The sequence below is a fragment of the Grampus griseus genome, assembly GCF_964374135.1.
Source record: "Grampus griseus genome assembly, chromosome: 10".
Classification (NCBI taxonomy): Eukaryota; Metazoa; Chordata; class Mammalia; order Artiodactyla; family Delphinidae; genus Grampus; species Grampus griseus.
In genome coordinates, this window is record NC_139004.1 from 20,532,361 (window position 1) to 20,553,674 (window position 21,314).

Here is a 21,314-nt window from a genome sequence, read left to right on the forward strand (position 1 = left end):
TTCTTCCTTGGGCTGGTGACTGCCCCTCAGTCCCAGCTTGTGTGCTGGTCCCTCTCCCCCTCAATAAGGAGTTCAGACCCAGGCTCTCCTAGTGCTCTGTTTTACACTAAGTTTTGTAGAGAAAGAAAAAAGCACACATAAATGTCACTGAGTCCTGATACCCAGTGGATATAAGAAAGCTTTACAACAGTTCGGAGGAATAGTCTGGTTTAGTATATTTTTTCAAGTTGTTTTCTTTGTCCCAATTAGTTTATCCTAGGCATTTGTTACACTTCTCATCTCTTGACATAAAAACGGTGCAATTTTATCCTCCTTACTCGTTCTTACTCTCAAAAGTCTCTGAGTGAAAGGTCTGAACAATTCCAATATCTTGCTAGGTCCAAGCACGTGGTACGAAACCATCCACCATTTGCTCTATACCTATGCTGTATCCTGAAAATAAAAACACTGCACACTCCTGGGGTTTGGGACTCAGGTAGTTTGATATTGCTGCGCTCCCTAATAGGAATACATTTTATCCGCAGCATTCACAAGGCACACTTTTTGTACTTGACCAAATTCCCATTCTTTGTAAATATTTGTTACTAAGCAAATGAAAATGAAACTTCTTTTTGTGACCCTCCACCAACCACACACTCTGGTTCTGCTCAGAAACATTCCCAGTCCTTTCAAAGAACAAGCTACCAAAACCTGTGGCAATTGGGACAGTGCTATCTGGCAAACTGGACTGAAACCCAGCTTCACCTGGTTAGCAGGTGTCCAGATCAATTCATCTGATGTAATGTTCTCCAAAACCTAAAAAGGGGAAGTGGCCAAGGTGCTTAATTTGGGTATCAGTACAGGAGCCTATCTGGGGCAGTGATGAGGAAGACACACTAAAACATGCCATTCATACAAACAGACATTTTCTGGGTTTCCCAGTAGAAACAGTTACTTACGTTGCCTAATAACTACCGGTAAGTACCCCCACATGTGTTTCTACGTGTTAGCTGAATATAAACATTCCTTTAACGTAAGCAACCATGATGCGTTTTATCCACAGGAGGGAAAATACTATGCAACACAGGTATTTCACCCAAGACTGAGAAAAAAGTTGACATCTCTCACCAACATGTCACTGCTTTAAGTGCACATAGTCCATGGGAAGAAATAAGATATATCTGTTTCCTCTTTTCTAGGATGGCCTGTATCCGGCCAAATTTACGGTGACTAATTCTGTAACAGGGTGTATGATGATGTTACATTGAAGACTTGCTGTAGGTGGCCATATATAACAGACATGAAATTCCAATGTGCGGTGTTAGGGTACCTCACAGATATTGCTCAGGATGTCATTTTTAAAAAGTCATATGGTTCTAAACAATTTAGGATTACATAAAAGTAAAAGCCTCAGGAGAGTGGAGTTAGAGAAAGGCTTTGAAAAAAATTTTAAATGTGTGTTTTCCCTATAAGATCAAGAATAAGACAAGGATGTCCACTCTTGCCATTTCTATTCAACATCCTAGTAGAGGTTCTAGGCAGGGCATCTAGGCAAGAAAAAGAAATAAAAGTCACTTAGGCTGGAAGAGAAGAAATAAAACTATATTCACAGATGGCATAATCTTCTATATAGAAATTGTAAAGAACCACTGAAAAACTATTTGAATAATAAATGAGTTCAGCAAGGTTTCAGGATACAAGATTGATATACATAAATCAGTTATATTTCTATATACTTGCAATGGACAATCCAAAAATTAAACTAATTTCATTTAAAGTAGCATAAAAAAGAATATATTTAGGAATAAAATTAACAATAGAAACGTAAGACTTATACTCTGAAAAGTATAAAACATTGTTGAAAGAAATGAGAGAAGATCTAAATGAATGAAAAGAATCGACGTTCATGGAGTGGAAGACTTCAGTACTGTTAAAATGGCAAAACTCCTGAAATTGAGCCATAGATTTAATGAAATTTCTATCAGAATCCAAGCAATTTCTCTGTGGAAATTGACAAGCTGATTCCAAAATTAATACAGAATTGTAAGGGACCCAGAATAGCCAAAACATTCTTGAAAAAGAAGAACCAAGTTCGAGGACTCACACTTCAAAGCTCTCTACAAAGCAACAGTAATCAAGACAGAGTTGTACTAGCATAAGGATAAATATATAGATCAGTGGTATCGAACTGAGTCCAGAAATAAACCAAAGTGTCTATGGTCAACTGATTTTTGACAAACATGCCAAGACCATTCAATGGGGAAATAATAGTCTTTTTAACAAATTGTCCTGGGATAACTGGATAGCTACATTCTAAAGAATGAATCTGGACCTTTAGTTCACACCATTTACAAAAATTAAACTAGATAAAAATAGATCAAAGATCTAAATGTAAGAGCTAAAATAATAAAATTCTTTGAAGAGAACATAGGGGTAAATCCTTCACAACCTCAGACTTGGCAACGGTTTCTTAGATATAACACCAAAAGCATAAGCAACAAAAAAAACTGATAAAGTAGACTTCATAAATATTAAAAACTTTTGTGTGGCAAAGAACACTATCAAGAAAGTGAAAAGAAAACCTCCGAATGGGAGAAACTATGTGCAAGTCACATATCTGATAAGGGTCTTATATATAGAATATATAAACTCAACAACAAAAAGACAAACAACCCAATTAAAAAATGGGCAAAACTTGAATAAACATTTTTTTGAAGAAGATATAAATATGACCAACATGCAATGAAAAGACGCTCACCATCATTAGGGAGGTGGTGTTTTTTGTCCCCTTTCTAGAAACCAGCTGTAACTTTAGGCCAGAGTGTATTAAAATGAGCCACTTCTGAACCAGCAGTGCCCAGGCACCAGGCCTTGCTGTGAAGGCTGCAGCAAAGGTCAGGGCTTGGTCTGCATGACTTTCCATCCCATGCTCATCCAAGTGGTGCTCTGCCTCTGAGTTTGGGTAAGAGAGGCATCAGGACAACTCACATCAGGTCACTTAGCAGAGATCAACTATTCCTGGGCTCAGTGAGGAGGTATGCTGTGTGGCTGACAGGGTCTTGGTGCTCTGGCTGGGTATCAGGCCTGAACCTTGAAGTAGGAGAGCAGAGTTCAGAACATTGGACCACCAGAGACCTCCTGGCCCCATGTAATATCAATCAGTGGGAGCTCTCCCAGAGATCTCCATCTCAATGCTAAGACCCAGCTCCACTCAACGACCAGCAACCTCCAGTGCTGGACACCCTATGCCAAACAACTAGCAAGACAGGAACAAAACCCAACCCATTAGCAGAGACGCTGCCTAAAATCATAATAAGTTCACAGACACCCCAAAACACACAACCAGACGTGGTCCTGCCCACCAGAAAGACAAGATCCAGCCTCATCCACCAGAACACAGGCACCAGTCCACTCCACCAGAAAACCTACAAAACCCACTGAACCAACCTCACCCACTGGGGGCAGACACCGAAAACAATGGAAAGTACGAACATGCAGCCTGTGAAAAGGAGATCCCAAAGATAGTAAGTTAAACAAAATGAGAAGACAGAGAAATGCACAGCAGATGAAGGAGCAAAGTAAAAACCCACCAGACCAAACAAATAAAGAGGAAATAGGAAGTCTACCTAAAAATGAATTCAGAGTAATGATGGTAAAGATGATCCAAAATCTTGGAAATAGAACAGAGAAAATACAAGAAACTTTTAACAAGGACCTAGAAGAACTAAAGAGCAAACAAACAATGGTGAACAACACAATAAATGATATTAAAAATTCTCTAGTAGGAATCAATAGCAGAATAACTGAGGCAGAAGAATGGATAAGTGACCTGGAAGATAAAAGAGTGGAAATAACTACCACAGAGCAGAATAAAGAAAAAAGATAGAAAAGAATTGAGGGCAGTCTCAGAGATCTCTGGGACAACATTAAACACACCAACATTCGAATTATAGGGGTCCCAGAAGAAGAAGAGAAAAAGAAAGGGACTGAGAAAATATTTGAAGAGATTATAGTCGAAAACTTCCCTAATATGGGAAAGGAAATAGTTAATCAAGTCCAGGAAACACAGTGTGTCCCATACAGGATAAATCCAAGGAGAAACACGCCAAGACACATATTAATCAAACTATGAAAAATAAAATACAAAGAAAAAAATATTAAAAGCAGCAAGGGAAAAACAACAAATAACATATGAGGGAATCCCCATAAGGTTAACAGCTGATCTTTCAGCAGAAACTCTACAAGCCAGAAGGGAGTGGCAGGACGTATTTAAAGTGATGAAAGGGGAAAACCTACAAGCAAGATTACTCTACCCAGCAAGGATCTCATTCAGATTTGGTGGAGAAAATAAAACCTTTACAGACAAGCAAAAGCTAAGAGAATTCAGCACCACCAAACCAGCTTTACAACAAACGCTAAAGGAACTTCTCTAGGCAGGAAACACAAGAGAAGAAAAAGACCTATAATAACAAACCCAAAACAATTAAGAAAATGGTCATAGGAATGTACATATCAATAATTACCTTAAATGTAAATGGATAAAATGCTCCAACCAAAAGACATAGACTGGCTGAATGGATACAAAAACAAGACCCGTATATATGCTGTTTACAAGAGAACCAGTTCAGACCTAGGGACACATACAGACTAAAAGTGAGGGGATGGAAAAAGATATTCTATGCAAATGGAAATCAGAAGAAAGCTGGAGCAGCAATTCTCATATCAGACAAAATAGACTTTAAAATAAAGACTATTACAAGAGACAAAGAAAGACACTACATAATGATCAAGGGATCAATCCAAGAAGATGATATAACAATTGTAAATATTTATGCACCCAACATAGGAGCACCTCAATACATAAGGCAAATGCTAACAGCCATAAAAAGGGAAATCGACAGTAACACATTCATAGTAGGGGACTTTAACACCCCACTTTCACCAATGGACAGATCATCCAAAATGAAAATAAATAAGGAAACACAAGCTTTAAATGATACATTAAACAAGATGGATTTAATTGATATTCATAGGACATTCCATCCAAAAACAACAGAATACACTTTCTTCTCAAGTGCTCATGGAACATTCTCCAGGATGGATCATATCTTAGGTCACAAATCAAGCCTTGGTAAATTTAAGAAAACTGAAATCATATCAAGTCTTTTCCAATCACAATGCTATGAGACTAGATACCAATTACAGGAAAAAAATCTGTAAAAAATACAAACACATGGACGTTAAACAATACACTACTAAATAACCAAGAGATCACTGAAGAAATCAAAGAGGAAATCAAAAAGTACCTAGAAACAAATGACAACGAAAACACAAAGACCCAAAACCAACGGGATGCAGCAAAAGCAGTTCTAAGATGGAAGTTTACAGCAATACAATCCTACCTCAAGAAACAAGAAACATCTCAAACAACCTAACCTTACACCTAAAGCAATCAGAGAAAGAAGAACAAAAAAATTCCAAAGTTAGCAGAAGGAAAGAAATCATAAAGATCAGATCAGAAATAAATGAAAAAGACTTGAATGAAACAATAGCAAAGATCAATAAAACTAAAAGCTGGTTCTTTGAGAAGATTAAAAAAACCCTGATAAACCATTAGCCAGACTCATCAAGAAAAAAAGGGAGAAGATGCAAATCAGTAGAATTAAAAATGAAAATGGAGAAGTAACAACTGACACTGCAGATATACAAAGGATCATGAGAGATTACTACAAGCAACTATATGCCAATAAATTGGACAACCTGGGAGAAATGGGAAAATTCTTAGAAAAGCACAACCTTCTGAGACTGAACCAGGAAGAAATAGTAAATATAAACAGATGAATCACAAGCACTGAAATTGAGATTGTGATTAAAAATCTTCCAACAAACAAAAGCCCAGGACCAGATGGCTTCACAGTTGAATTCTATCAAACATTTAAAGAAGAGACAACAACTGTCCTTCTCAAACTCTTCCAAAATATAGCAGAGGGAGGAACACTCCCAAACTCATTCTACGAGGCCACCATAACCCTGATACCAAAACCAGACAAAGATATCACGAAGAAAGAAAACTACAGGCCAATATCACTGATGAACATAGATGCAAAAATCCTCAACAAAATACTAGCAAGCAGAATCCAACAGCACATTAAAAGGATCACACACCAGGATCAAATGGGATTTATCCCAGGAATGCAAGGATTCTTCAATATATGAAAATCAATCAATGTGATAAACCATATTAACAAAGTGAAGGAGAAAAACCATGTGATCATCTCAATAGATGCAGAAAAAGCTTGCAACAAAATCCAACACCCACTTATGATAAAAAAAAACCCTCCAGAAACTAGGCTTGGAGGGAACTTACCTCAACATAATAAAGTCCATATATTGCAAGCCCACAGCCAACATCATTCTCAATGGTGAAAAATTGAAACCATTTCCACTAAGATCAGGAAGAAGACAAGGTTGTGCACTCTCATCACTATTATTCAACATAATTTTGAAAGTTTTAGCAACTGCAGTCAGAGAAGAAAAAGAAATAAAAGGAATCCAAATCAGAAAAGAAGAAGTAAAGCTGTCACTGTTTACAGATGAACTGATACTATAAATAGTGAACCCTAATGATGCCACCAGAAAACTACTAGAACTAATTAATGAATTTGGTAAAGTAGCAGGATGCAAAATTAATGCACAGAAATCTCTTGCATTCCTATACATTAATGATGAAAAATCAGAAAGAGAAATTAAGGAAACATTCCCATTTACATTGGAAAAAAAAGAATAAAATACCTAGGAATAAACCTACCTAGGGAAACAAAAGACCTGTATGCAGAAAACTATAAGACACTGATGAAAGAAATTAAAGATGATACAAACAGATGGAGAGATATACCATATTCTTGGATTGGAAGAATCAACACTGTGAAAATGACTATACTACCCAAAGCAATCTACAGATTCAATGCAATCCTTATCAAACTACCAATGGCATTTTTCACAGAACTAGAACAAAAATTCCACAATTTGTATGGAAACACAAAAGGCCCTGAATAGCCAAAGAAATCTTGAGAAAGAAAAACGGAGCTCGAGGAATCAGACTCCCAGACTTCAGACTATACTACAAAGCTACAGTAATCAGGACAGTATGATACTGGCACAAAAACAGAAATATAGATCAATGGAAGAGGATAGAAAGCCCAGAGATAAACCCATGCACCTATGATCACCTTATTTTTAATAAAGGAGGCCTGATTATACAATGGAGGAAAGACAGCCTCTTCAATAAGTGGTGCTGGGAAAACTGGACAGCTACATGTAAAAGAATGAAATTAGAACACTCCCTAACACCATACACAAAAATAAACTCAAAATGGATTAAAGACCTAAATGTAAGGCCAGACACTATCAAACTCTTAGAAGAAAACAGGTAGAACACAGCAAGATCCTCTAGACCCACCTCCTAGAGAAATGGAAATACAAACAAAAATAAACAAATGGGACCTAATGAAACTTAAAATCTTTTGCACAGCAAAGGAAATCATAAACAAGACAGAAAGACAACTCTCAGAATGGGAGAAAATATGTGCAAATGAAGCAACTGACAAAGGATTAATCTCCAAAATCTACAAGCAGCTCATGCAGCTCAATATCAAAAGAACAAGCAACCCAATCAAAAAATGGGCAGAAAACTTAAATAGACATTTCTCCAAAGAAGATATACGGATTGCCATCAAACACATGAAAGGATGCTCAACATCACTAATCACGGGAGAAATGCAAATCAAAACTACAATAAGGTGTCACCTCACACCAGTCAGAGCGACCATCATCGAAAAATCTACAAACAATAAATGCTGGAGAGGGTGTGGAGAAAAGGGTCCCTTCTTGCACTGTTGGTGGGAATGTGAATTGATACAGCAACTATGGAGAACAGAATGGAGGTTTCTTAAAAAACTAAAACTAGAACTACCATATGACCCAGCAATCCCACTACTGGGCATAAACCCTGAGAAAACCGTAATTCAAAAAGTGTCATGTACCACAATGTTCATTGCAGCTCTATTTACAATAGCCAGGGTATGGAAGCAACCTAAGTGTCCATCAACAGATGAATGGATAAAGAAGATGTGGCACACATATACAATGGAATATTACTCAGTCATAAAAAGAAACGAAATTGAGTTATTTGTAGTGAGGTGGATGGACCTAGAGTCTGTCATACAGAGTGAAGTAAGTCAGAAAGAGAAAAACAAATACCATATGCTAATACATTTATATGGAGTCTAAAAGTAAAAATGGTTTGAAGAACCTAGGGGCAGGAGAGGAATAAGGACACAGACATAGAGAATGGACTTGAGGACATCAGGCGGGGAAAGGTAAGCTGGGACGAAGTGAGAGAGTGGCAATTTCATATATACACTCCCAAATGTATAATAGCTAGCTAGTGGGAAGCAGCCACATAGCACAGGGAGATCAGCTTGGTGCTTTGTGACCACCTAGAGGGGTGGGATAGGGAGGGTGGGAGGGAGACACAAGACAGAGGGGATATTGGGATATATGTATATAGCTGATTCACTTTGTGATACAGCAGAAACTAACACAACATTGTAAAGCAATTATACTCCAATAAAGATGTTAAAAGAAATCATTAGAGAAACACAAATCAAAACCACTTCAAACGCAATAGATGGCTATAATAAAACAACAAAACAGGAAATAACAAATGCAAGGATGCAGAGAATTGGAACCCTCACACATTTTTTGTGGAAATGTAAAATGGTACTGCCGCTATGGAAAACAGTTAGGTGGCAAAGGCAAGTATGACAACACACCATGAATGAAATGCTGAGAGTTCTGTGTAATGTACTTCCTTATTCACTTAGTTGTTAAAACCAAAATCTGGGTCCCATCCTTGTTTCTTCTCTCTCCTGCACAATCCATAATCTCCCTGCCATGTCTGCCCAGCTCTACCTGCAGAGTCTACATCTAACTGCTTCTCACCATTCCTTCTGCCTCCATCTTAGCCCACTCCACAAACATCTTTGACATGAACTTCTGAAACAGCGTCAGTCTGGTCTCCCTGCCTCCACCCTTGTTTTCCTAGAGACCCTTTTCTAGAAGGTAGCCAGAGGATCTCTATACAGCATTAATTAGGCAAGTCACCTCCCTCCTCAAAAGCATTTAATTGACCCAATTATAAATAGAATTAAATTCAGACCAAGCTCTTACCATGATCTTCAAGCTCTACAGGATCTGGCCCTTAACTAGTTCCCAATCTCACTTTCCGTCACTCACTAGATTCCAACCACACTGCCCTCTGCTCTTAGGTAGACTGAGCTCATTAGGTAGACTGAGCTCATTCCCATCTCTAGGTCCTTCCCTTGGTTATTTCTGATGCTCGGAGCACCCTTTCCCCTGATTGTCATGAGGCTCTCCTTCTCATCACTGAAGTCTCAACACAAATGTCACGTCCTGTATCTGCAACTAAAGCAGCTCTCCTGGACTCTCTATATCACGTTACCCTCTTTCATGTTCTTTATGAGCTATTAGAACCTGGAATTATCTTAACTTTTAAACTATAGATATCATTCATCTTCTCTCCCTATACCCGCCTCCCCACACACCCTACCACACACAACAAAACATAAATCTCCTTTAGGAATAGAAGTCCTGACGATGTAGCTCTCTTCTCAGCACTTATAAAAATGCTTTAAAAGTATTTTTTTTTAATCTGGTTGAATATTAGAAAGCAGGGGTTCTTAATCTGGGATCTGCAAACTTTATAGAAAAAAAATACATCTTTATATCCCCAACCTCTGGCTGAAATTTAACATTTCTATCTATTATGAATGTAGGCAACAAACCACAGTAATATTAGCAGTACTGATGACTGACAGCATAAGAAATCACAGATATCTTCTTGTGTCATTACAGTTATTACCAATATCGCAAAATATGCTGTTTTGCTCAACACTGTTTTGAAATTACAATGGATCTATTAGACCTGTAATTAGTTCTCATTATTTAATTAATTAATAAAGGAGCATATATATGATCATAAACATGTTTTTAAAATATCTTGATAACTATTTCACTATAATCTTTCTCCTTTGGAGTTCTGGGCATTATATTGTGAATTGAGGTCCATCACAAAAAGGCTGAGAAGCCTTGCTCTAAACAAACTTTCACAGGCAGAATGTATGTCCCTTTACACAACTACTGAAATAAATTCAAAGAAGCAAAATCAGAAAATTACAAAGACTGGAGCACTACACCATGCCAAAAACAACAAGGACTATTTGCTAAATTCAAAACAATGGGGATCAAATGAAAAAGCGACATTGGAAATCAACTCACGATGCCTACCAGACTCAAAAGTTTGGTACATTCCTCTGGAAGTAAGAGAGGGTAATGCCCCAGGGCCAGGGCATCTGGGAACCAGGTGGACACTTGCAATTCTGGCGTCCCAGGCCCTTTGGCAATGGCTTCTGGGCTGGAGGAGAAACACGTGGCTGTAACTCAGCCCTTTCTTGTTTTCCCCCAATTTCTTAAATAAAGATAGGAAGTTGGGATTGATCACCGTTGCAACAGTGTGTCAGTTTGACTGACAGGGAAAAATACCGCTGATTATGGCTGACAGCACTGAAGACGCCTATGACTGAAGAAACAACCATCAGCACATCAAAACAAAAAGCAAAGCTAAGGAAAACGTCTCCGGAACTACCCCATTACCCGGGCCGGTGTTCCCTGAGCTGTCCTCTTGCCTAGGGTCCGAAAAGTGGATTCAAACTCTCAGACCTCCAGCTGCAGACTGATGGGAAGATGGAAACAGCGGCCAGGTAAACAGGAGAACTGAGGAAATTCTACCCACACCATGCTTGGGGAATTACAAGTTCAGAGAGAATTGGTCCTAGCCAGAGAAAAGTAATTAGAAAAGTCGGATATGTTAAATATTTTGGCAGGAAAAGAACATAGCATGGTAATGGAAAATGAACACATTTTCAAAGATTTCATTAGAGTGTAAGCACAACCCAAACTTACAATATTCCATAAACCTTCCAAATTACTAGAGGCAGGCAAGGGGGCAGGAGGAGGAGGACTTTGTTTTAAGGGAATATAAAATAAAATGACAAAAAATGAAGTATATTTGTAAACACAATGAATGCAGTTGGGTTAAACTCAGCTAACATAGGAGACAACTCTCGGAATGGGTGAAATTATTGAACCCAAATATATACACTTTATAAGGAACACATACTAAATGAAATGACTCAGAAAGGCGGAATTTAAAGGCTATGAAAAAGTATTCCTGGGAATCTAAAACGAGCACGCACACACATAAAATTTGAGGATGCAATATCAGAAAGTCAAATGAGTAAAACTCAACAAATGGAAAAGGCTGATAACTTTACAAAATCAAAATTAAATTTTCAATTAAGATATACTTGTCAAAATCTTTTTGAAATTGTAATATAACATCAGAATATTCAATAATGACTGCTTGGACATAAACAGAAATGAATAGAAATAACAATCATGGAAAACTTTAGTATAAAACTAAACTGAAAACTAAACTAAAAACTTTTAGTATTTAAATAGGTCAAATATATAGAAACAGGTAAGATTTATAGGGTCTGAATAAAGTAGTGTGATTGCTTCCATAGCTGTGCCCAACTCTGTACCTTGGAAATAGAAGATGAACTTTTGCTAACACCTATGGAATATTTCCTAGTGTTGTTATGTGCTTATTCATAACAATGGCCTCAGTAATATCTATATTAAAATATTTGTATGAGATCCCATATTTTTCAGCTGCTGGTTATATTCCATTCACTTGCAAAATTTATTAACGAAGACACCATTGATAGACATGTTTAATTCCAGATCCAGATCTTTGTCATTTCTAATCAGCAATCTTGAGCATAAATGCATCCTGGTGAAGTTTTGTGAGTGCACCATTTTGGAAAGTTCTTGGTGCTGGCAAACTGAGTCAAATAAAGTTTTGATTGATCATAGCAGATTTCCCTGCAACCATCATTTGGATCATTTCTTTCAATAAATTTGCTAACTAGTGATTGTTTAACATGAAAAAAATTTTCTGTATTAATAGGTTAGTCAGGAAACTTACTGTGTGCACTTATTGTTTCTGTAGCTTTCCAGCCAACCCAGTTATATTTTCTAGGTAAACAATCATATCATCAACTCATAATGGTAATTTTACCCTTTTCCTGTGTGGATTCCTTTTCTTTCCATTTCTCTCAACTCCTGTCTCTTAAGTAAAAACCTTGGAGATTGGTCAAGATGTGGGAGCAGAAAGACCCTGAGCTCACCTCCTCTCACAAACACATCAGAATCGCTACTTGCAGAATAATCATCTATGAAAATGACTGAAACCTATCAGAAAAAGATCTACAACTAAAGGCAGAAAGAAGAACCACAATGAGATGGGTAGGAGGGGAGGACTCACAATATAATCAAGTCCTATATGCTCAGGTGGGCAACCAAACTGGAGAATAATTATAGTACAGAACTTCCCCAGGAGAGTTCTGAGCCCCACATCAGGCTCCCCAGCCTGGGGGTCCTACACCAGGAAGACAAGCCCCCAGAGCATTTGGCTTTGAAGGCCTGTGGGTCTTAATTTCAGGAGTCCCAATGGACTGTGGGAAATAGAGGCTTCATGACTTCACTCTTAAGGGGTGCACACAAAACTTCACATGTACCAGGACCCAGGGCACAAGCAGTAATTTGATACAAGCCCGGGCCAGACTTACCTGCTGGTCTTGGAGAGTCTCCTGGAGAGGTGAGAGGCAGCTGTGGCTCACCCTGGGGACACAGACACTGGTGGCATACGTATTTGGGAGCCACTGATGCTGGTGGGTGCCAATGTGTGGGATCCTCTCTCTGGCCTGTTAGCACCAAGACCTGGCCCCACCCAACAGTCTGGAATGCTGGGATGCCTCAGACCAAACAACTAACTGGGTGGGGACACAACCCCATCCATCAGCAGACAGGCTGCCTAAAAACTTCCTGAGCCCACAGCTGCCTCTAGACATGGCGTCTACACACAGCCCTGCCCACCAGAAGACCAAAACCCAGCTCCTCCCACCAGTGGGCAGGCACTGACCCTGCCCTCCAGGAAGCCTGCACTCGCTTCCAGACCAGCCTCACCCACCAGGAGGCAGACACCAGACACAGGAAAACCACAGTCCCACAGCCTGAGCACCACACAGCACACTCGTAGCAGGCCACACCCTACCCTGGGACCAGATGGGCCCCAGCCCTGCCCACTAGCAGGACAACACAGGGACATGAAGGACCTCATATGCAACTGTGTCAGGAACCCCACCCCTTCCCCCAGCAATCTGAAAGCAGCTCTGGGATCCCTGGGCCCCGCAGCCAGACTCCAGGACCTGGCTCTGCCTGCCAGTAGTCCATCGCTAACACTAGGACCTGGCTTCACCTGCCTGTGGGTGGGCAACAGCCCCAGACTCTTCAGGACCCTGACTCCACCCACCAGTGAACCAGCACTAACCCTGGGGCCCTGGGAGGGGCTCTGCAATCAGCCACCTGTGACCAGGCCCTACTAGGCAACAGCAGCCACACAAGGCAAGGCCTGGCAACCAACTGGGCCAGGGGCCAGCCAAGCCTACCAGACCACCCACATAGGCAGACTGCCACAACAGAAGGACCACAACACACAGCCCTTTTAGGGGGAATCCCTAAAGCTTATACCTTGGGTGACAAGAGAGGAGTATGCTGCAAGAATGCATAGGACTTCTCCTACAGAAGGCCACTTCTCCAAGGTCGAGAAATATAACTAACCAACTACATACATAAAAATAGTAATAGCAACTGAGACAAAATGAAGTGGCAGAAGAACATGTCCCAGATGAAGGAACAAGATAAAACCCCAGAAGAAGAACTAAGTGAAGTGGAGATAGGCAATCTACCTGAGAAAGAGTTCAGAGTAATGATCGTAAAGATGATGAAAGAACTTGGGAGAAGAATGGATGCACAGAATGAGAAATTAGAAGTTTTCAACAAAGAGTTAGAAAATATAAAAGAACAACCAAACAGAGATGAAGAATACAATAACTGAAATGAAGAATATAATAGAAGGAATCAATAGTAGACTAAATGATACAGAGGAACAGATCAGTGAGCTGGAAAACAGAGTAGGAGAAATCACTGCCACTGAACAGAAAAAAAAAGAAAAAAGAATGAAAAGAAGTGAGGACAGTTTAAGTGAAAACCTCACTGTTTATTGCACAGACAAAATGCCAAACTATGTGTTGACCTACCAAGTCTGTGTCCATAAACCTACTTTCTCTCAGCTACTATGGGTAAACTCTGGGTTTGTATCCAAGGCCAGCCTCTGCACTGTGCTTGGATTTCATCCCCTCTGGACTTTTTTTTTTTTTTAAACGAGGAATCATACACACCATTTTTTAATATGTACATAATTTGTGTAATAAAAGTTTACTTGAGCACAAATACTTTCTTAGCCTATAAAATTGCTGTTATCAGTAGCAGCAGCACTTCCTGACCAAGAAAGGCAGAACTCTCCAGACTTCTACAGCCTGGTGCATTGCTCCCCTTTTATTTTCTGTGGATGTACACATGTGCATGGTGGTCAGAGCCCCTTCACCAGCCTGACTCTCTCTCTATCATGATGGTTTTTTAGGGAGAGGAAGAGGGGACCTGGGTGAAGACCTGGGATGATTTTCAGTGGTGAAGCCATTAGGCTGTACCTTGCAGAAGCTCACAGTCTTCAAGGAGAGCTATACTGCAAGTGCCCACTGAGGCACACCTCCATCCTCTGTGCCATGCTCTCTAAGTTCCCTATGGACAGGGCCTCAGCTGCTGCTTCAACCTGAGTCTCATAGTATGAACGAGTCCTGGTAAATCAAGTAGTTTAATTCTGCATGTGCATTTTCTCTCCAATATTGTGAAACCTCACTATTAGATTATACCATCAGTTTATATACTATTACATCTAATTCTAAAACAACAAACATATAAAAAACTCCCCACTGTACCATAACGTTTCTCAGCTCTCCTTTATAGGGCTATCTATTCTTGCTGTCTCCACTTCCTTAGCCATAGCAATCAGACAAGAAAAAGAAATAAAAGGTATCCAAATCAGAAGGGAAGAGGTAAAACTGTCATCATTTGAAGATGACATGGTACTCTATATAGAGAACCCTAAAGTCTCCACCCAATGAACACTCTTTTAATCATAACTTTGGATATGAAAAACAGACTATCACCAGGATCCCAGCAGTTTTCCATGTGGTCTCTCTTAATCACAACCTCTCCCTCCCCCTACAGGTAATGACTATCCTGACATTTAGTGTAATGTCTTCTGTGCATGTCTTTATAGACTTATTACCCACATATGTATCACTGTAAACTTTAGTTTTGCCAGTTTTTAAACATTTTGTATGTCTTTTTTTTTCTTTTTTTTTGCAGTACGCGGGCCTCTCACTGCTGTGGCCTCTCCCATTGCGGAGCACAGGCTCTGGACGCGCAGGCTCAGTGGCCATGGCTCACGGGCCCAGCCACTCTGCGGCATGTGGGATCTTCCTGGACCGGGGCATGAACCCGTGTCCCCTGCATCGGCAGGCGGACTCTCAACCACTGCGCCACCAGGGAAGCCCCATTTTGTATGTCTTTTAAGTCTCTTTGAATCAGAGACTCCCCCTGCATCACTCTTCTTTTTCCTTATAATTCATTTGTTAAAGACAATTATAAGACAGTTTAGATTTGCTGATGATATCCTTAGGATTTAGTTCAACATATTCTCTATTTTCTGTATTTATTAGAAAACAGTAGCTGTATCCTGAGGCTTGATCACATTCAGTTTGATCTTTTTAGCAAGACCTTGATGGTGGTGCGTTTTTTCACCAGGATGTACACAATGTCTCTATGTCTCTCTTTGTGATATCAGCCACTGATGCTCAACCCTAGATCCCTTAATTCACTGGGGTTTGCAAAATGGGGATTTTCTACATCTATCAATTCTTATTTGTGTACTAGCTGAACTAATTCTACAAAAATACATTTTTCCTATTTATTTATTTACCACTGACAGAGTTTAGAGAAGAAAGGCACAATATCAGATTCTCCTTTGAACTTTAATGGACGCTTTGTCTCCATCATTCATTTGAAAACCACTCTAGTCAGGATCACCTTTAAAGTAACTCTTGCTAGACCCATTAATAAATTCACAGACCTTATATAATTTGACCCCTTGATAGCATTTACCACGGGTACTCATTCCCACCTTTTTCACTTTTCTTCTTAGACACCACATTCTTCAACTGTCTTTCCTACTTCACCAAAGGCCCTTCCCAGTTTCCCTTGCAAGCATCCCCCTCTCTTCCTCACCTTTAGATGTTAGAGAGGCCCAGACTCACAAATTTATATCTCTAGCCCCAGTATCTCTCAAGAATTCTAGACTGGTATATCCGCTGGGCTGCATGCCATCTCATCAGGATGTCAAATAGTTTCAGACTTTACATGGTTCCCTCTTCTCCCCCAAACCTGCACCCCATATTTTTTCCCATCTCAGTCAGCAACACCACAGTTTGCTCAGGGGCCATCTTTAGCTCCTCTATTTCCTGCATCCCCAGCTTCAAAATCTGCCCTTAATCGGATCACTTCTTACCTTCAGAGATAAGTGTTTTGTGTTTCTTTAGCCCAGTCTTGAATCTCTGCTTTAGCAAATATAAGGTAGAAGATTAGGCTTATCACATTATTGGCTACCATCATGAAGAAGATTTTAAGCCAGGGAGAATCTTGATCCTGAGGAATTAAAATGCAAAAAATTATAAATTGTGTTTTGTAACATTTAAAATGTAATATTAAAATTAATATAGGCTCAATGCAGGTCACTAAAACACAGCAAAACACTATCATAAGGAACAAAAAAAGCCATTTCACTCTACAAAGATAATCATTATTTATCTTTCCATGTTTTGATTTAGATCTATTATATATAATTTTTCATGTACAAAAAGGACATTGTATGTATATAGTGCTAAAGCCAAGAATGCATATGGTTTTTCATTTAGAAATATCTCATAAACATGTTTGCATATCAGGAAATATTTGACTATATCATAACTGTTACTGACTGATTAGTAATCCAGAGTTTAGATTTATAAAATTTACAAAAGCATCCCTTATTTCTTTAAAGTTGTTTTTCACTTTTTGTTGATATAAATTTGAATATATTGGTGGTTAATTACATATACAGCAATGCTTTTGAATAAGATTTGTCAAATATGCTTTCCTTATTTATAAAAATTATTGACACATTTTCTCTTTCAGCCTATTAATATGATCAGTTTCATTAACAGATTTTATTAATAGATAGAGTCACTTTTACTTTCACAGAAAATGGCCTACTTAATCATGGTGTCATATATATTTTAATATGTTGGTGGATTCTGTGCACAGGTAATTTATTTTTGGAATCCATATTCAAAGATGACATTAAATTTCAGTTATGTTTCAGATTTTCTTTACCACTTTGCCCTTTACTTTTTCATCAGCTGAGGTTAAATTTTATGTAGTTAAACGTAAAATGCATTGTGATTGGGTTTTGGTCTCTGGTGCCATGCTTTTCAAGGATGTCCTGCCTAAAGCTTAAATAATTATTAACTCCTATTTTACTTTAGTATCTTTATTATTTCCTTTCTTCATTTACATTTTTTAATCACCTAGAATTAACCTGGGGGTAAATATGAGAACAGAGTGTAATTGTATTTTTCAGGTGGGCTTGCCACTATGTTTTTTAAAAAATCAATCCATTCCTTCTGGTTTGAAATGAAACTTTATTATATAGAATGTATTCTTTTCAGAACTTGACCATTATTAAATCATCATCAATTTCATTTAAAATATAATTAAGAGTAGACACTGAAAAAAATAAAACAATGTTTCCTGACAAACTAGACATTACATATATATTTAATCATAGTGATTTCTATAATCAAACATGCCAAATTTGACAGGTAGTAGGCAAACAGAAAGTGGAGGAAAAAATCAAGATGTGCTTAGAAATTTAATGATAAATAATAAAGCTTGTGGTAATTTTAAGTTAGTAGAATCTATTGCGATTTGGAATTGAAGTCCAACCTAGAAATTTTTTAAAATTAATTTTTATTGGAGTATAGTTGCTTTACAATGTTGTGTTAGTTTCTGCTATACAGCAAAGTGAATCATATATCCACTCTTTTTTAGATTTCCTTGCCATTTAGGTCACCACAGAGCACTGAGTAGAGTTCCCTGTGCTATACAGTAGGTTCTCATTAGTTATCTATTTTATATATAGTAGTGTATATATGTTAATCCCGATAGCCCAATTCATCCTACCCCCCCTTCCCCCTTGGTAACCATAAGTTTGTCTTCTACATCTGTAGATCTATTTCTCTTTTGCAAATAAGTTAATCTCTGCCATTTTTCTAGATTCCACATATAAGTGATATTATACAGTTCCAACCTAGAAACTTGACGTGCCTCTCCCGTCTAATATTTTCACTGATGTTGCTCAATAGGTGTGCAGCAACTTTTTGGACTTTGTACAATTAGGACTTCTTGTGGACTTTGTACAATTTTCAAAATACCCATAGGTATTTTGCAATATTGGTCGATACTGTGCTTTAGATTTTTCCACAGTATGCTACCTAACTTTAATTTTTTTTTCCCCAGGAAGACAATTGCATTCTCTGTACATAATGTTATATTTTTCCTCTACACTTACATTGTATATATCCGTAATTAAGTTTTCTTGACAATTGTGTTTGCTAACATTTTCAGAATGCTAAACAATAGGATAGCAAACACACTTTTATTTTTCCTGATTTAAAAGTATATGAGACTAAAAATACTTATAGCTGTTATGCATTGAACACATAAACATCTGATACTTGCATACATGATCTGATTTGGTAATTACCTTACACCATGAGGTTTCTATGTCATCTTAGAAGAAGAAACGTTAAGAAACATTAAGAAACGTTTCCAGGTCACATATCTTATAAGTAGGTGAGCTAAGACTTGAACAAGATAGTTTTGCTGGGGAAATATACACTGTAAACCACTAAGTAGCTGATTCTCATTGTTTCTAGTATTTTTGCTTAAAGAAAAACTTTTTTCCTGATAATATAATAATATCATCTTTTGTTGGTTAATGTTTACTTCATTTTTTATGCTGTCCTTACAACTTTCAATGTTTCTTTGTCTTTATTTTAGGTATGTATTTTATATATAAATAGCATATGAATGGCTTTTGTTTTTAGTCTTACAAAATGTGTCCCTTAATTGCAGAGTTTAGTCCATCTATATTTATTGCGATCTTTGGTATATTTGGATTTATTTCTACCATCTGTCTTTGTGCTTTCAATTTGTCCTGTCTTCTACCTATAGTCCTACCCCCAACCCTCACACCATTTCTTACCTTCTTTCATATTGAGGGGCTTTTGCTTCCTATTTAAAAAAAAAAATTATTCCATGTTTTCACCTCTCTCCTGGTTTGAAAGTTCCACACTCTATGTCTTGGAATTTTAATACACATACCCCCCAAATTTAATACTAATCTTTATGTATTAAAAAATTAGAGGGTCCAGGAGGAGGGGAAACAGGGAGTTCTTGTTCAGTGGGTATAGAGCTTCAATCATGCAAGATGACAAAATTCTAAAGATCTATTATACAACGATGTGCATATAGTTATCAATACTAACTATACAATATTGTAATATACACTCAAAATTTGTTAAGAGGGTAAATTTATGTTATGTGGTTTTTACTTTAACACACACACTTATGCAATTTAAAAACGAAAGCTGGAGAATAATTCTGTAGTCTGTGAATAAATAGTGATGTATCTTAATTTACCTACTTATTTTGTTGGCTTTACATTGACAACTCCTGGTCTATATTGCTTTTTCTCTTGTGTCTTGCCCTCTTTTATTAAAGAAAGTGCTTTTTATTTCATTTTCCAGTTACTTTGAAATTTATACACATTTTTCTGTATTTTAAAAATTATTACCCTAGAAATTACAACATGTATCCTTGGTGCACAAAACTCTATTAATACTTTTATCCTATGGCAAGAGAACATGAAGTCTTTGGAATAATTTATTCTATTTATCCTCTCCTGATTAATTTACTATTGTTACTGTCTACTCTACTTCATTCATTCTATACACGTAGTTTTTTTTAAAACTCCGCAAGACACTTTTATTATTTTGTACAATAAAACAAATAAGTAAATAAGTGGATTTGCACACACCACTTTTACTGTTCTTCATTCCTGTTTGTACCTCCAACTTTCTTAGGCTTAAAAACATTCTTTAAATGCCCATTAATGAATTGAACTTCCTTGATTTTTGTTTGTTTGAAATATGTTATCTCCTTTAAAAAAATATTTTCATTGAGTTTACAAATTTAAGTTGGCAGTTATTTTCATTTAGTATACTGAAGATATCATTCTACTGTCTTCTGGGCTTCTTTTTTTGTGGATGAGGAGTCAGAGATTAGTTTAACTGTTGTTCATTTGAAGGCAACCTTTCTTATTTCTCTCACTGCTTGTATGACTTTCTTTTTGTCTTTACTTTTCTGTAAATTCTCTATGAGGTGTGCAACTGTGGGTTTATCCTACTTGTCATTAATGGACTTCTTAAAGATGTGAATTGCTATATTTCTGAAAAATTAGAAAACAATCATTTTCTCTTCAAATTTAACTTCTGCCCTATTCTGTTTTCTGGAACTCTAGTTAAATGTATGTTGGGCCTTCTCACTGAGTCCACATATGTTGTATTTTCTATAATTTTTTTCTTAAAGTGATTCATTCATGTGGTGATTCATGTGGTCAGGAGGATAGATCCTCCTGACCAGTCAATATAGAGTAGGTTATACTACAGTAACCAATACCCACTGCCCCCCACCCCCCGCAATTCCTAGTGGCTTTTAATGGCAGAGATTTGGTTTTTGTTTAAACTAAATGTCCATAGCAAGTTGGCTAGAGGTTATGCTCCACATCTCTTCATTCCTGGATCCTGGTCAACAGAGTTGCAGTTGACATTCTGATTGTTGCCAGTTGCTATATCCAAGAGAGTGGCCTCTTAGTTCTCAGTGCTTCTCTTCAGAATGAATGCATATCACATTCTCTCATGTGTCATTGGCCAAAATAAGTTATATAAATATATCTAACTTCAAGGAAGTGGGGAAATGCCTAAGAGGACAACCAAAAAATCATTGTATCTGCAATAGTTACTTTCCAGCCTGCCCTCTGCTCCACAAACATTGGATTCACTCACCTTCCT

The 21,314-nt window shown here is 37.8% G+C and overlaps 1 protein-coding gene across 6 annotated transcripts in view; it reads right to left on the minus strand.

Annotated features, from left to right (window-relative positions):
• The window catches only part of LOC309828770 (sodium-dependent phosphate transport protein 1-like), a 138,098-nt gene that overhangs the window by 64,100 nt on the left and 52,684 nt on the right, over positions 1 to 21,314 (minus strand). For all 6 annotated transcript variants that reach the window (XM_082664317.1, XM_082664318.1, XM_082664319.1 and 3 more), the window contains one exon: positions 16,652 to 16,788. In XM_082664317.1, the coding sequence (XP_082520443.1) occupies positions 16,654 to 16,788 (135 nt within the window). In that variant the 3' untranslated portion in view covers positions 16,652 to 16,653. The remainder of the gene's footprint in view (positions 1 to 16,651; positions 16,789 to 21,314) is intronic.